The 14,625-nt window shown below is 40.1% G+C and overlaps 2 protein-coding genes across 2 annotated transcripts in view; both read left to right on the plus strand.

The window, feature by feature from the left end:
* The first annotated feature begins 736 nt into the window (after nucleotides 1-736).
* On the plus strand, nucleotides 737-4,060 carry LOC138358703 (ovarian abundant message protein-like). The gene is made up of 2 exons (XM_069316860.1): nucleotides 737-824; nucleotides 3,348-4,060. The coding sequence occupies exons 1-2, from the start codon at nucleotides 737-739 to the stop codon at nucleotides 4,058-4,060; spliced, it is 801 nt and encodes a 266-aa protein (XP_069172961.1).
* Nucleotides 1,843-14,625, plus strand: part of LOC123746727 (protein amalgam) — a 94,994-nt gene continuing 82,211 nt past the window's right edge. The window contains 2 exon segments of the mRNA XM_045728462.2: nucleotides 1,843-2,107; nucleotides 4,948-5,093. Coding sequence (XP_045584418.2) covers nucleotides 4,961-5,093 — 133 coding nt within the window. The 5' untranslated portion in view covers nucleotides 1,843-2,107; nucleotides 4,948-4,960.

Consider the following 14,625-nt stretch of genomic DNA (forward strand, 5'->3'; position numbering starts at 1 on the left):
TGCTTCCTGGGGGTGGAGGCCTGGTCGAGGACCGGGCCGCGGGGACACTAAAAAGCCCCGAAATCATCTCAAGATAAGATAACAGTGAAAATATAAAATGCAGAAATTATTGATAGTAATTGTGAAAATGATGAAAGTTGATTCTTAAGACTTTTGATAATCAATTCTCTGATAAGATTGATATGTCCAAGTGTGAATCATTTGAGAAATGTGGAAAATGTTACTTACAATGTTGCAAACAATGAAAGTATCATGAAACACAAAATTTAGTTATGAAAGCAAATACAGCAAAAATTCCTCATTTCTCCGCATCATTTTTTGTTCGTCAAACACAAATCAATTAATTAACAATATTTGATTTCTTACTAATTACCTAATTATTTTTTATGTGAATCATCCTTCCGAATTTCATAAAAAAAAAAGTTTATGAAAAAAACTCTTAAGTAGCTGTTTCACAGAATAAAAAAAATACGTTTACCCTGTAAAAAAAATAAAACAATTAAATTTTCCCTGTCATAGTTCCCTAAATTTGTGAATTTTGTAAATAAAAAACTCGAGATATTTTTTCCCCCCACAAGAGCCAGCGACACATTTTGAACCGAAGAAAAATGCTTGACAGTCATTTATTTTTTGTTCGATAACAAAAAATGAATGTGAATTATCCTCACGTGGGCCCCTGAACTGGCGGAAAATTTGGTGTAAAAATATTGGTGGAATTTTTTTTATTTCCGGTGGAATGGGTCAAAGATTAGTGAAAATAACAGAGGGAAAGACAGGGGAATTTTCAGAAAAATGGACGGGTGAATTTTCAGAAAAATGGACAGGTGAATTTTCAGAAAAATGGACAGGTGAACGTAGACAGGGACTGACAGGTGGACAATATAAGGAGCTGATGGAAGAACAAGTCACACCCTATAACATATTAACTCAGGATTAAGTCATATCCCGTGACATATCCCGTGACATATCCCGTGACATATCCCGTGACATATCCCGTGACATATCCCGTGACATATCCCGTGACATATCCCGTGACATATTGACTGTCACTCACACTCTGACACCGTGACAGGGGGGACCAGTCACGCTTCGTGACTGGTCGATCAAGGACACACACATAAACTCACCATAACAACATCTAATTGATAAGAAAGATAATTAACAGTGATTAGATTATCGGATCCCAAGGTTAACAATTTGTTACCAAGTGCTTGACGTCTCAATTGATAGGAAATGCTTAAGTAGCAATGAGAGTATGATAAGAAACTGCACCTTCACTGCCCCAACTGTGCAGTCACGGTGACAGTGAATAGCTTAAATAACAGGTGTTGAGCACATATATAGTGCAGTGACTACAGTGCCTCACTGTACTTAGTCGCTCTAGAATGTTAGCAGTGCATGTTAGTGCGCGTGAGTCAGAGGTGATAAAAGAAGTGTACAGTGCCAGCAAGGAACACGGCACTGTGCCAAGAGATCAGAACACGTAGCAGTGCCAAGAGATCAGAACACGTAGCAGTGCCAAGAGATCAGAACACGTAGCAGTGCCAAGAGATCAGAACACGTAGCAGTGCCAAGAGATCAGAACACGTAGCAGTGCCAAGAGATCAGAACACGTAGCAGTGCCAAGAGATCAGAACACGTAGCAGTGCCAAGAGATCAGAACACGTAGCAGTGCCAAGAGATCAGAACACGTAGCAGTGCCAAAAAACTTCCAGCGAGAACGCTGAACGTGGCGTTTAATTCCGAAACTATTCGACGTTCACCGTCGTTAAACTGCGTTTAGCCAATTAACGACGGTGAATTATAACACCCCCCCCCCCCAACTGTGCCCAACTAGAGTGACAGTGAACACGGTACTTTACCCGCTATCACGGTTTATTTGAGGTCCGACCGGCTCCGCTATCAAGAGTTAGCGATGATAAGTTGAGAGTGATATCACTGTCTAAAGGCTAGACGGGAGATAACGACGGGAGATGCTGTCAGTCGTCTCTCCGCCGCTGTACCATACGTTCCCGTCTCATCCTCCTTCTCCGTTCCGGGATATCATCAGTGGGGAATCGAGGAATTGAACTCAGACCACTGAAGCAGCAAAACGAGTCTGACTCAGGTAAGAAAGAACAGCTACACAATGTATCTTGTCCTTCCTGGCGCACTAGGACTATATCCAGGGGTTAATCTACAACCATGTTTGGGTCTGATAGCTGAGTGGACAGCGTTTCGTCTTTGTAGTCCTGAGGTTCCGGGTTCGAGCCCCGGTGAAGGCGGAAACAAATGGGCAGAGTTTCTTTCATCATGATACGCCTGATTACCTAGCAGTAAATAGGTACTTGGGAGTTAGACAGCTGCTACGAGCTGCTTCCTGGGGGTATGTAACAAAAATGGAGGCCTGGTTGAGGACCGGGCCTCGGGGACTCTAAGCCCCGAAATCATCTCAAGATAACCTCCCAAGAAGATCTCAAAAAGATGTTATATATATAAATTCAATCAATAATATCGTGCCTCATAAAACAAGCAAAAGTTTGTTTAAAATTTTACACCCCAAAGGTCGTTTCAGAAAGAAAATTACAGTAATTAACATCTATATTTTTAACTGTCTTATTCATGGACTGCTTAAAAGTGCATGTAACTCTACTGCAGAGCTCTGTAATATATGCCAAATTCAGACGAGGAGTCACAATAACGTGGCTGAAATATGTTGACCAAACCACATACTAGAAAGTGAAGGGACGACGACGTTTCGATCCGTCCTGGATCATTCTCAAGTCGAAACGTCGTCGTCCTTTCCCTATTTCCTTCTTTCCAATCTTCCCTATTTCTCTCTTTCCAATATTCCCTATTTATCTCTTTCCAATCTTCCCTATTTCTTTCCAATCTTCCCTATTTCTCTCTTTCCAATCTTCCCTATTTCCTTCTTTCCAATCTTCCCTATTTCTCTCTTTCCAATCTTCCCTATTTCCCTCTTTCCAATCTTCCCTATTTCTCTCTCTCCAATTTTCCCTATTTCTCTTTTTCCAATCTTCCCTATTTCTTGACAAGTCGATTGTCGAGACAATCGACTTGAGAATATCATGTCGATTGGTCCAGATCCAGGACGGACCGAAACGTCGTCGTCCCTTCACTATCTAGTGTGTAGCCTGGTCAACATATATGCTAAATATTGTTTCATTTCTCCAGTTCTATACCCAAAGCAGCTCCTTCATTTCCGCGTGGTTGCTACTATATGTCACGCAGGCAAATATCTCCAGCAACAAATGTGAATAATTCGTATGATTTACGACGCTGTCAAATAGTGCCAGATGTAATACATTATTTCACCCCTCTTGACAAGTAACCAGTTGTCTCAGTAGAGGCAGCTGAGATTATAGAGGCAGCTGAGATTATAGAGGGAGCTGAGATTATAGAGGGAGCTGAGATTATTGAGGGAGCTGAGATTATAGAGGCAGCTGAGATTATAGAGGGAGCTGAGATTATAGAGGGAGCTGAGATTATAGAGGGAGCTGAGATTATTGAGGGAGCTGAGATTATAGAGGCAGCTGAGATTATAGAGGGAGCTGAGATTATAGAGGGAGCTGAGATTATAGAGGGAGCTGAGATTATAGAGGGAGCTGAGATTATAGAGGGAGCTGAGATTATTGAGGGAGCTGAGATTATAGAGGCAGCTGAGATTATAGAGGGAGCTGAGATTATAGAGGGAGCTGAGATTATAGAGGAAGCTGAGATTATAGAGGGAGCTGAGATTATAGAGGAAGCTGAGATTATTGAGGGAGCTGAGATTATAGAGGAAGCTGAGATTATAGAGGAAGCTGAGATTATAGAGGGAGCTGAGATTGTAGAGGAAGCTGAGATTATAGAGGAAGCTGAGATTATAGAGGGAGCTGAGATTGTAGAGGAAGCTGAGATTATAGAGGGAGCTGAGATTATAGAGGGAGCTGAGATTATAGAGGAAGCTGAGATTATAGAGGAAGCTGAGATTATAGAGGGAGCTGAGATTATAGAGGGAGCTGAGATTATAGAGGCAGCTTCCGTTATCTACAGATTCCTCTCAGATAGTTCGCTCTAATGCTGGTCTTGAATAAGTTCCTAAAATTAAACGACATGAAGGATTTTGATTCCTTATTTTCGATTTTTCAAAATCAAAAAGGATTTTGATTTCTTATTTCCAATCCTTCAAAATCCAGAAGAATTTTGATTTCTTATTTTCGATGCTTCAAAATCAAGATGGATTTTGATTCCTTATTTTCGATTCTTCAAAATCAAAAAGGATTTTGATTTCTTATTTTCGATCCTTCAAAATCAAGAAGGATTTTGATTCAAGGATTTTGACTCAATCATTTTGATTCCTGTTATAATCTTCCTTCAACAGGAAGCCTGTTAGGCTTCCATTGAGAAAGTTTTCATTGATTATCAACGAGAAAATCAGTAGGAGTCATGAAAAGGATTCGAACCTGCGCTCTCGATACTCCTAAGCAAGCGCCTCAGACGTGGTCAAAAAAATAAATGCAACTTGGCACTCCACTGAATCCTCTAGATATTTTTTTTAATTGATACATCACGTTAATGGGATTTCATTGTGCATCTATTTACTATTAGGTGAACAGAGACAGTAAGTGAAAGAAAATGCTCCTAACGGTCTCTGTTACAAAGGCAACTGCGCTACAGAACCTGTGAACCTTATTTTTGGTGAAAAGGTGCAGTATAAAAGCAAAGGCACGCATGCATTGCATCTTGCTTGGATTTTGTATCTTTGCAATAAATGTATTTCGAGATATAAACATTTTTTTTCCTTGAGACCTAACATGAGTTACTTGAGTCAAGACTTACAAGACTTCAGCAGATGACAACCCAATATCACCTTTCCGTAATACCACGAACAACTTCTCTTTGGAGGTAAAACAGCTTTAAACTATCTTGAAAGTAACTAATGAGTGTTCAAACCGTTTCCTACAGATCAAATGAGGTCATGGCTGCCTTGATAACCCCAAACAACAGCTCAGAGATCTCCCAAGAATGGCTGGAGATCATCCTCGGAGATTACGAGTCTAGAACTCGACCAAGATCAACCGTTCATGTTACTTCCTTCAAGGTCAACCCAGGTCAGTTAATCTCTGCTACTTGAGTCAAGTTCCTTGTGATAGATGCTGGTCTTGAATTAGCTCTTAAAATACAGAGTTCAGAGTTTGTTACCTAGCACTAAAATAGGTACCTGGGTGTTAGTCAGCTGTCACGGGCTGCTTCCTGGGGGTGGAAGCCTGGTCTAGGACCGGGCCACGTGGACGCTAAAAAGCCCCGAAATCATCTCAAGATAACTTCAAGATAGATAGATTTCGTAGTTCTTACGATCAACCGTAAGATTCTAATTGGTTATGCGTAGCCTGAATCGTAAGAGTCTAAGCGACCCATTTAAACTATCGAATTAGACGCTCATTAATTAGAAATAGAATTAATAGCATGGTGTTTTTAATTTCACTTGAGCACAGGATTTTTTTCTATGTTAAGGTTAAAAGCGTCAAAATTGATGTGTGTTAAATTGGCTCGAGCTAGAGTGGACTTTGTCACAGTTAAACTTAAAACAAGTCTTAGACAAGTATTCAAACGACAGATTCACCTTGATTGTTATAATAATTAGTACTGCACGAAGATGGCCATTACGTAGACAGCCAATCAGATCCCAGACATTATCTTTCTTATGTAATCCATTCTAGACCAGCTATTATAATCTTTCTATATAAACACTTACATCAGTTTTAGAATTAATGTAAACTCTCAAACATCAAGGTACTCAAATTCTTATACGCGAGTGTTGACTCATGTAGGAATAATAAGGAACGACAGTGGTGATAAAGCTTCAAATGTGCCCAACTAAATATAGAAATGAAAACATTCACATACCACATAGTCTAGCAGTGACTAGGGGAACAGTTAAAGCAAGAACAATGCAGTAGATGTACAGTGAGAACAATGCAGCATTTGCAACGTCAGGGTCTGCAAGATGATACAAGTATTCGACCGAATATGAATTATCTTATTTTGGTGAAAAGGTGCAGTATAAAAGCAGAGGCATGCATGCATTGCATCTTGCTTGGATAACCAGAAGCATGGGAAATAGACTCACAAGTTCCAGAAGAAGAGAGGAAATGTCTATATATTGGAAAAATGCCCGACAAATCACTGGAATTTTATCTAACACACTGCACAGTTACTAACCAAATCAGGTTTTTACTGTGATTCAGCAAACCTGAAGACACTGTAAATGAACAAATCCACAAGGGCCGTGACGAGGATTCGAACCTGCGTCCACTGTGCAACATGTTGAATATAATCTTACTAAAGTCAGCATATGAGCAATAAACACTCATCCCCAGCTTAATGGGTAAGACTGATATGAGTAACACATTGCATGCCATCCAAAGGCTATTAACCTGCGCAGGTCCCATTACATGCTAATCAAAGTGGGTCTCATGACTGACCGATTACATTCTCAAAGTGGGTCTCTTGAATGACCCATTACATGCTATTCACCACTAATTAACCCATTTTGCATGACTAGAACTTTAGCAAATTAGTCAACTGCAAGTTGAATTTTAGTATAGATATCTGTAATAACTAACTATGAGTTAGCATTTTAACAGCAGACAGGAATGGAATCCAGTCTTGTTAAATTCAGTGCCTGCATTTAGGAAGAGCTACACATTACTCCCCCAACACTAATTATTGCTCCCAATCAACTACCAGTTGATTGACAGTTGAGAGGCGGGACCAAAGAGCCAGAGCTCAACCCCCGCAAGCACAAATAGGTGACTAACGTTAGTGGATATCTAACAAGCTATCCACTAACTTCTACCATTTGAAATACATTGACACGAAGCAAATGGTGTAGTAGACAGGTGTTTCAGTATGCTAAACAAATGCTGTTTAATTACATTCATCTGGGTTCTAGGAGACTCGAACCTTGAACCCCCACTTGTGTGAGGAGTTGTATAATTCTGCTGGACTAGACTCGAGCACCTGATGCGCTGCCTGGTTCAAGGAGATGATTGAGGAGGACTCCTAATGGTGACATGAAGTCATTTTAACATTGATGGGAATAAGTGGTGCAGAAAGTTTTTGAAATAATGTAATTTATGTGTCTCTTAGGTACCAAGCCGGGTGAAAACTTCAGCTCGGAGCTGGTGAAGTTGGAGGTGGAAGCGATGGTGACAGGTGACAACATCACCACACCTGCTCACTATAGCTTAGTAGCCAAGTTCCTCAGCGGTGACTTCAATCAGGAGATGGTGAAGTACAACAGGGGACACCTGAGGGAGTTTCTTATCTTCTCCCAGATAATCTCAGAACTGAATGCCTTTCAGGCCAAGTTAGCAGGTAATAAATATCGAATAGATATCCCTGCCTTCGTCTACGGCAGGAGTTCGGACGATTCCCACGTGGTGATTATGGAAGACCTCAGCCCCTTGGGGTACGAAACTGTGGACAAGAGAGATGGTCTGGACCTCCAGCACGCGCTTATGGCCGTAGACCGTCTGGCCAGACTCCACGCCGTCTCGTACGCCTACGACAAGACCCACGACTTTAGAAGAAAGTTTCCCGCACTAGAATCCAATGCAAACTTCTTCGGCGTCTATTCCTCACTTATGACCGTTATTTCTGAGAGCTGCGTCAAATTGGCGGAACTGAAACAGAACGAAGACTTAACTGAGAAAATGAATCTGGCAAAAGATACTTTAGTAAAGGCATACGAGTCAGTACTAATAAATAAGGATGTTCAAAATATCATTTGCCTCTGTCATGGAGATTTCTGGACCAATAACATGATGTTTAAACACGGAGATCGGACGCCCGATGGTCAGCGAACTATCGAAGGCATGATGCTTATCGACTGGGAGGCTGCCCGCTGGCACAACCCGGTGCTCGATCTCCAGTTTATGGTCCATAGCTCCACAACACCGGCCCTCCGCAAGGTCCACCTCGAGGAGCTCCTCCAGCAATATTACTCCATCTTCACCGCTGCTACAAACGCCATGGGCGCCGAAATCGCCAACTGGAACTACCAACACTTCAAGAAAGAGTGGCGGAGCGCTGGGCCCTTCGGCATCCTCTCCGGACTATCGCTCAGCCTCTTGTCGCTCAGCAAAACAAGTGAAAGCATCGCTGACACCTCAGCTGCGCCTTCTGCCACCATGGCTATAGTCAAGTCTTGGGCTGCGAAGCTCCTGGTACCTCTCTTGTTGCAACCTCAGCTCCAGTTCGTAACGCGTTTCGTTATGAGGCAAACGGTCACCCCGATGATGCTGGAGATATTGAACGGTAGTAACGAACGGCTAACTACTCGTCTCTACGAACTTCTAATGGAAGCTAATGATAATGGAGTCTTTGATGGTCTCTTGCCATCACGCGATGGAACTTTAAATGGAGTGTCAAGTGCTGATGATTGAACTGAAGGAAAAGTTCCTTTTTAATCTTATCAGTTACGGTCAAAGTGAATGAATATGAGTGTAGATATTATCAAAGTGAATGAATATGAATGTAGATATTATCATAAGCGTTGGAATATGAGTAAAGATATTATCTTAATTGTACGAATATGAAAAAAGATTTCGTCCCATTAAATGAACCAATCCACAAGGGCCGTGACGAGGATTCGAACCTACGTCCGAAAGGATCCCAGACGCTGTCGTAATCGACTTAGCTATGGTCCAACACGTCTGGGATGCTCTCGGACGCAGGTTCGAATCCTCGTCACGGCCCTTGTGGATTTGTTCATTTGATGCATCACGCAATTGTGATTTATGTATGTAATTTGGTCCCATTGTTTGAATGTGAATATAGATGCTGTTAATTTAAAATTATTAGTAAAAATATGATCAAAAATAGAAAAATAATAAAAGATATGTTTTAAGTATCAAAATATGAATAAAGATACGATCTAAATGTAGGATTTTGAATAAAGTGAAGATCTAAGAGTAGGAAGATGAGTAAGGATGTGCTCTAAGAAGAGGAGAATGAGTAAGGATGTGATCTAAGAAGAGGAGAATGAGTAAGGATGTGATCTAAGAAGAGGAGAATGAGTAAGGATGTGATCTAAGAAGAGGAGAATGAGTAAGGATGTGATCTAAGAAGAGGAGAATGAGTAAGGATGTGATCTAAGAAGAGGAGAATGAGTAAGATGTATCAAGAAGAGGAGAATGAGTAAGGATGTGATCTAAGAAGAGGAGAATGAGTAAGGATGTGCTCTAAGAAGAGGAGAATGATTAAGATGTATCAAGAAGCAAATAATATATAACTAGCGTCTAGCATATACAAAATATACATAGATATTGTTAATGGCGTCGTTAATAAAGATGTGGTAATGTTTACATTCATCCAATGTTTCATTCAACACAAGTACTATTCTAGTACTACTGTTACTACAACTACTATTCCTACGGTGCATTTCACAGTAATCACTTGGCTCCTGAAGAGAGGCCAGGCAGCTCTACTCAGCCTAGTTCATGTTATATGTTTATAAATCAGCAAAATATTACACGTTAATCAACAATTTACTCTGAGAAGAATTTTTTATTGCGTTTTTATAAGTTAAAATATCACGACGTAAATTTATATATATAGAAGAGAGGACGTTAGTCTGATGTATACGTTATTCATTTATTGTTAATAAAGCACAATCGACTTCAGAATGGTCCAGGATGGACCGAAACGTCGTCATCGTCCCTTCACTTGCTAGTGTGTTGTCTGGTCAACATACTTCAGCCACGTTATTGTGACTCATCGCCTTTATTGTTAATAAAGTTTGTTTTGAGAAGGTAATGAGATATTTCTTCATATATACTTTCGTTAGCGTTGTTGGGAGAGGCAGTGGGTGGGGTTACGAACTGTCAGTTCTTTCTTGGTGGTGCTGAAGGAAGGAAGGAAGTGCTGAAGGAATGTCTTATACATTACCTGACTGTGGATAATTGCATGTACGTGTTTGATATGAAGTTCTTCTGCTATGTCTTCTCCACTTTATTATTTTCTCTACATCTGTGATTTTGCTGTATCCATCTGTACCTACCTGCAGGGTTGAATAGTTAATGAATATCAATTTTCTTTAAGTTTTCCTTGTCATATTTACATATCAAATTGTTGACCAGACCACACACTAGAAGTTGAAGGGACGACGACGTTTCGGTCCGTCCTGGACCATTCTATCGACTTGAGAATGGTCCAGGACGGACAGAAACGTCGTCATCGTCCCTTCAACTTCTAGTGTGTGGTCTGGTCAACATACTTCAGCCACGTTATTGTGACTCATCGCCTGCATATCAAATTGTATCTGGAGTTAACCATAGGCATATACGACTGTTCCTATACGATTGAAAGCTTCTGGGGCCCTTCATTGTACCACTGCAGGCTTATGGGGGCCCCTTAGTGTACAACAATACGATCGTAGTGATTGACTGTGGCACTAGAACGCACCATCTGTACTACCACAGTTTCTCTAAGCTTCTCCACTATAATTTAAGTTTAAGAGACTATGTTCGTGAGTGGAATTAATCGCATTAAGGGGTTCAGGGAGAACCAATAGTAAGCTTAGTTACGTAATAATACTTTTATTAATGTGTAGTGTAATAAGCCTGCAGGGTATCTTAAGAGATAGAAGGAAGCGAGGGTTATATTCACTGTGTGTGTGTGTGTGTGTGTGTGTGTGTGTGTGTGTGTGTGTGTGTGTGTGTGTGTGTGTGTGTTTGTTTGCGTTAAGTAGCGAGAATAGAAACTCTCAGAAAAGAAACAGATGGACAATTTTATTTACATATTACAACTACACTTGTAAAACTGGCAAGATGGGACTTTAAATAGCTGAAAAAGATCAGGTTAACTAATTACCTCAAAAGAAAGAATATTATTACTTGTGAATGGTCCTCAATCGACTTGAGAATGGTCCTCAATCGACTTTATAATGGTACACAATCGACTTGAGAATGGTCCTCAATCGACTTTAGAATGGTCCACAATCGACTTGAGAATGGTCCTCAATCGACTTTAGAATGGTCCACAATCGACTTGAGAATGGTCCTCAATCGACTTTAGAATGGTTCACAATCGACTTGAGAATGGTCCACAATCGACTTTAGAATGGTCCACAATCGACTTGAGAATGGTCCTCAATCGACTTTAGAATGGTCCACTATCGACTTGAGAATGATCCACAATCGACTTGAGAATGATCCACAATCGACTTCAGAATGGTCCACAATCGACTTGAGAATAGTCCACAATCGACTTGAGAATGGTCCACTATCGACTTGAGAATAGTCCACAATCGACTTGAGAATGGTCCACTATCGACTTGAGAATAGTCCACAATCGACTTGAGAATGGTCCCCAATCGACTTAAGAATCGTCCACAATCGACTTGAAAATGGTCCAGGACGGACCGAAACGTCGTCGTCCCTTCACTTTCTAGTGTGTGCTTTGGTCAACAAAAAGAATATAATTAGTTTGCAAAAGATGAAATAAAAGAAAAGAATGGTAAAAAGAATCGACCTAACAACAGGTGGGTTATGAAAATGAATGAGCTAAGAATATCATGAGTTGTGACATGATGTATTTTGATATACATTTGCAGTATATGAATACATTTTAAGGGATGCTGCTTTGGGGAAATGTCAGCATCCCTTAAAATTCCTTATTAAACTACATATGAACTCATGTATCAGGTTGACAATTTGCACCAAAAGAGGAAAATAACATCTCTGCTCCAAAGGGGGAGTCCACAGCTTCCCAAGTCACTCTTCCAACACAACAAAATGATTAAAGACCAACCCACACACACACAAGCCAGATTGATGATGTGTTCGAAAGGGTTCTCTCTCTCTCTCACCCAGCATTTACACTAATAATTCCCTACACCACTTGACTGGTGTAGGGAATTATCAGTGACTGAGGGTAAACTTGTAGTGAAGATAATAGATAACTTCTGAGTGGGGATTTTATTAGTATTGTTATTAAGTAATGGTAATGTCATCTCAAAGATATAATAACATAGGATAAAAATCCACACATATGTGACACATTATTCCTTGCTTAAGTTTCACAAATACACAAGTTTTGGGTTTTATGCTATATTATTTTTATTATTATTATTAATTTGTACCACAGACGTGGCCACATATTTACAAAGCTAATCAGCATATATACTGTAAGACAAGATACTGTATGCTATACTGTAAGACAATTGGCTGTAAGACTTACTGTAAGACAAGGGGGAAAACCCTCCTCCTTCTGTAGTGGAGTTGGGAGTTTAAATAACTACCAGAACCTCCACTTATCAGACTTAATTATTTGGTGTACTTCTCGCACTCGTATATGTATCCAGAGTCGACACATTAGTTGTCAAAGGCTCTCTGTTATCTCTGATTACATGCACTCAGATGCACACAGAAAATCACACTGTTGAGACGAGGAGTCACAATAACGTGGCTGAAAAAAATGTTGACCAAATCACATTAGAAAGTGAAGAGACGACGACGTTTCGGTCGTCGTCTATATATATATATATATATATATATATATATATATATATATATATATATATATATATATATATATATATATATATATATATAAAAGGGTGAGATCAATGATTCTAGCACGAATTTTCTCTATATTACATATGCTCTTCTTCACTTAAGAAGGACATTTAATTCAAAATTACCTCTTCAAAGTTCATTTTTACAACTTTAATCTAGCCTGGTGCTAAGATGCGTTCGTCCATCTTGTCAACTTTCTAACAGGATAATCAGATGATGTAGCATCTCATTATCAAATCTTTCTTTTTCTAGATTATCAATATTATCTTTTTAACAAATATTAAGCCATAAAATCTGTAACCAGAGCACCACAAATGCAAATAATTCTGTTATAACATTGGGACTCGGCTCCTGAACTCATTATGTAACTGTAGCCTTCCTGTTAACTAAGGTGAAACAGCTAAAAAACTGTGATTAGACTTTTCGTTAAAATATTAACAAACTCTGTAACTGCCTCGTTAATTCTGAAACTTCAGGGCCTCCGTTCCTGAGCTCATTATTTCCCTCTGAAAACTCTTTCACTACCACTCACAGGATGGGTATGAGGTTCTTTACTACTCACAGGATGGGAATGGTATCCACTACCCCTCAAAGGATAGGTATGGGAGATGCCGGGCCGCGGGGACACTAAGCCCCGGAAGCACCTCAAGGTAACCACCCTATGCCCCTGTTACCTAGCAGTAAAATAGGTACCTGGGAGTTAGTCAGCTGTCACGGGCTGCTTCCTGGAGGGTGCAGGCCTGGTCGAGGACCGGGCCGCGGGGACACTAAGCCCCGAAATCATCTCAAGATAACCTCAAGATGAAGAAAATAGTTCATCGAAGACCAGTATCATTATTTAACAAGAGTTTTCATAAACAATTAATATCCTTAATTCATTTTGAATGCAAAAAACAAAAATCTAAGATTAACATGAATGCAAACTGAACCGGAACGACGGCTTATTCTCCACGACAGGACAAACAGTAAACACGCATTAGCATCATGTGCAATGCGGTCAATATAGATATTGTGCATAAGATATCATCTGCAATTGCAACCCTGTTCACCAGCGGAGCTTGCAATCTCCTCGCCACAGCAGGTGTGTGTGTATACAACACCTTGGCAGATGTGTAACAAATTCTAAGTGCATAAAATATTGCGAAACATATATGTGAGCAGTTGGAAACATCAATATATCTTGCGTTGTGTTGATATCCTCAACGCCAACCAGTGTGTCATACAGGAACCATCGCTATCATGTAGAATATAGCAACATGATATCATTAAGAGTATTAATGAATCTTGACTTTAATCTAACCTGACCTCAACACACTTGACCTGATCCCAATCAACCCTCAACCCACTTGACCTAATCCCAATCAACCCTCGACCCACTTGACCTAATCCCAATCAACCCTCAACCCACTTGACCTGCTCCCAATCACCCTCAACCCACTTGACCTGATCCCAATCAACCCTCAACCCACTTGACCTGATCTCAATCAACCCTCAACCCACTTGACCTAATCCCAATCAACCCTCAACTCACCCGAGGTCATCCCAAAGTTCAACATTTGTCAAAAACTAGGTACTGTACATAGATATTGTTGTTGTTAAAGATTCGCAACCTGGAACAAAATTCCAAGTAGCACGGTCTATGGTGATCCCGTCAGCACACATACATAAACCAACAAACACAATGCTACAGCCATACTTCAGAACAAACACTGGAAATCGAAGGACATAATTTATTCAAAACTCTATACTCTAAAACCCTCGACAGGAAGGAATACAAAATAGAGTTTATACGCTAATATAAATCCCATTTCTCAACACGTCAATTGGTCTGTAAACATTAAATGGTAATGCCGAAGATAGAGCAAATATTCCCTTCCCACTGGACAGAATTAACAATGTTATGTCAATATCTGATATACTAAATATTAATTCATTTTGATTGGAGGAGGTTTGAGTAGCGGGGCACAGCTGGTGGGGAGATATTATTGATATAATTTTTATAATTATTAATAGCAGTGGCATTATAATATTATAATACTGAGTTAATAGGGCGTTCAGA

This window comes from Procambarus clarkii, chromosome 85 (genome assembly GCF_040958095.1).
Source record: "Procambarus clarkii isolate CNS0578487 chromosome 85, FALCON_Pclarkii_2.0, whole genome shotgun sequence".
In the NCBI taxonomy this organism is placed as follows: Eukaryota; Metazoa; Arthropoda; class Malacostraca; order Decapoda; family Cambaridae; genus Procambarus; species Procambarus clarkii.

Excerpts from the sequence above, each read along its gene's own strand:
- LOC138358703 (XM_069316860.1), top strand. The coding sequence starts at position 737 with ATGGGTCAAAGATTAGTGAAAATAACAGAGGGAAAGACAGGGGAATTT. Across the intron at positions 825-3,347 it reads ATTTTCAGAAAAATGGACAG|AGGCAGCTGAGATTATAGAG; the intron begins GTGAATTTTCAG and ends TTGTCTCAGTAG.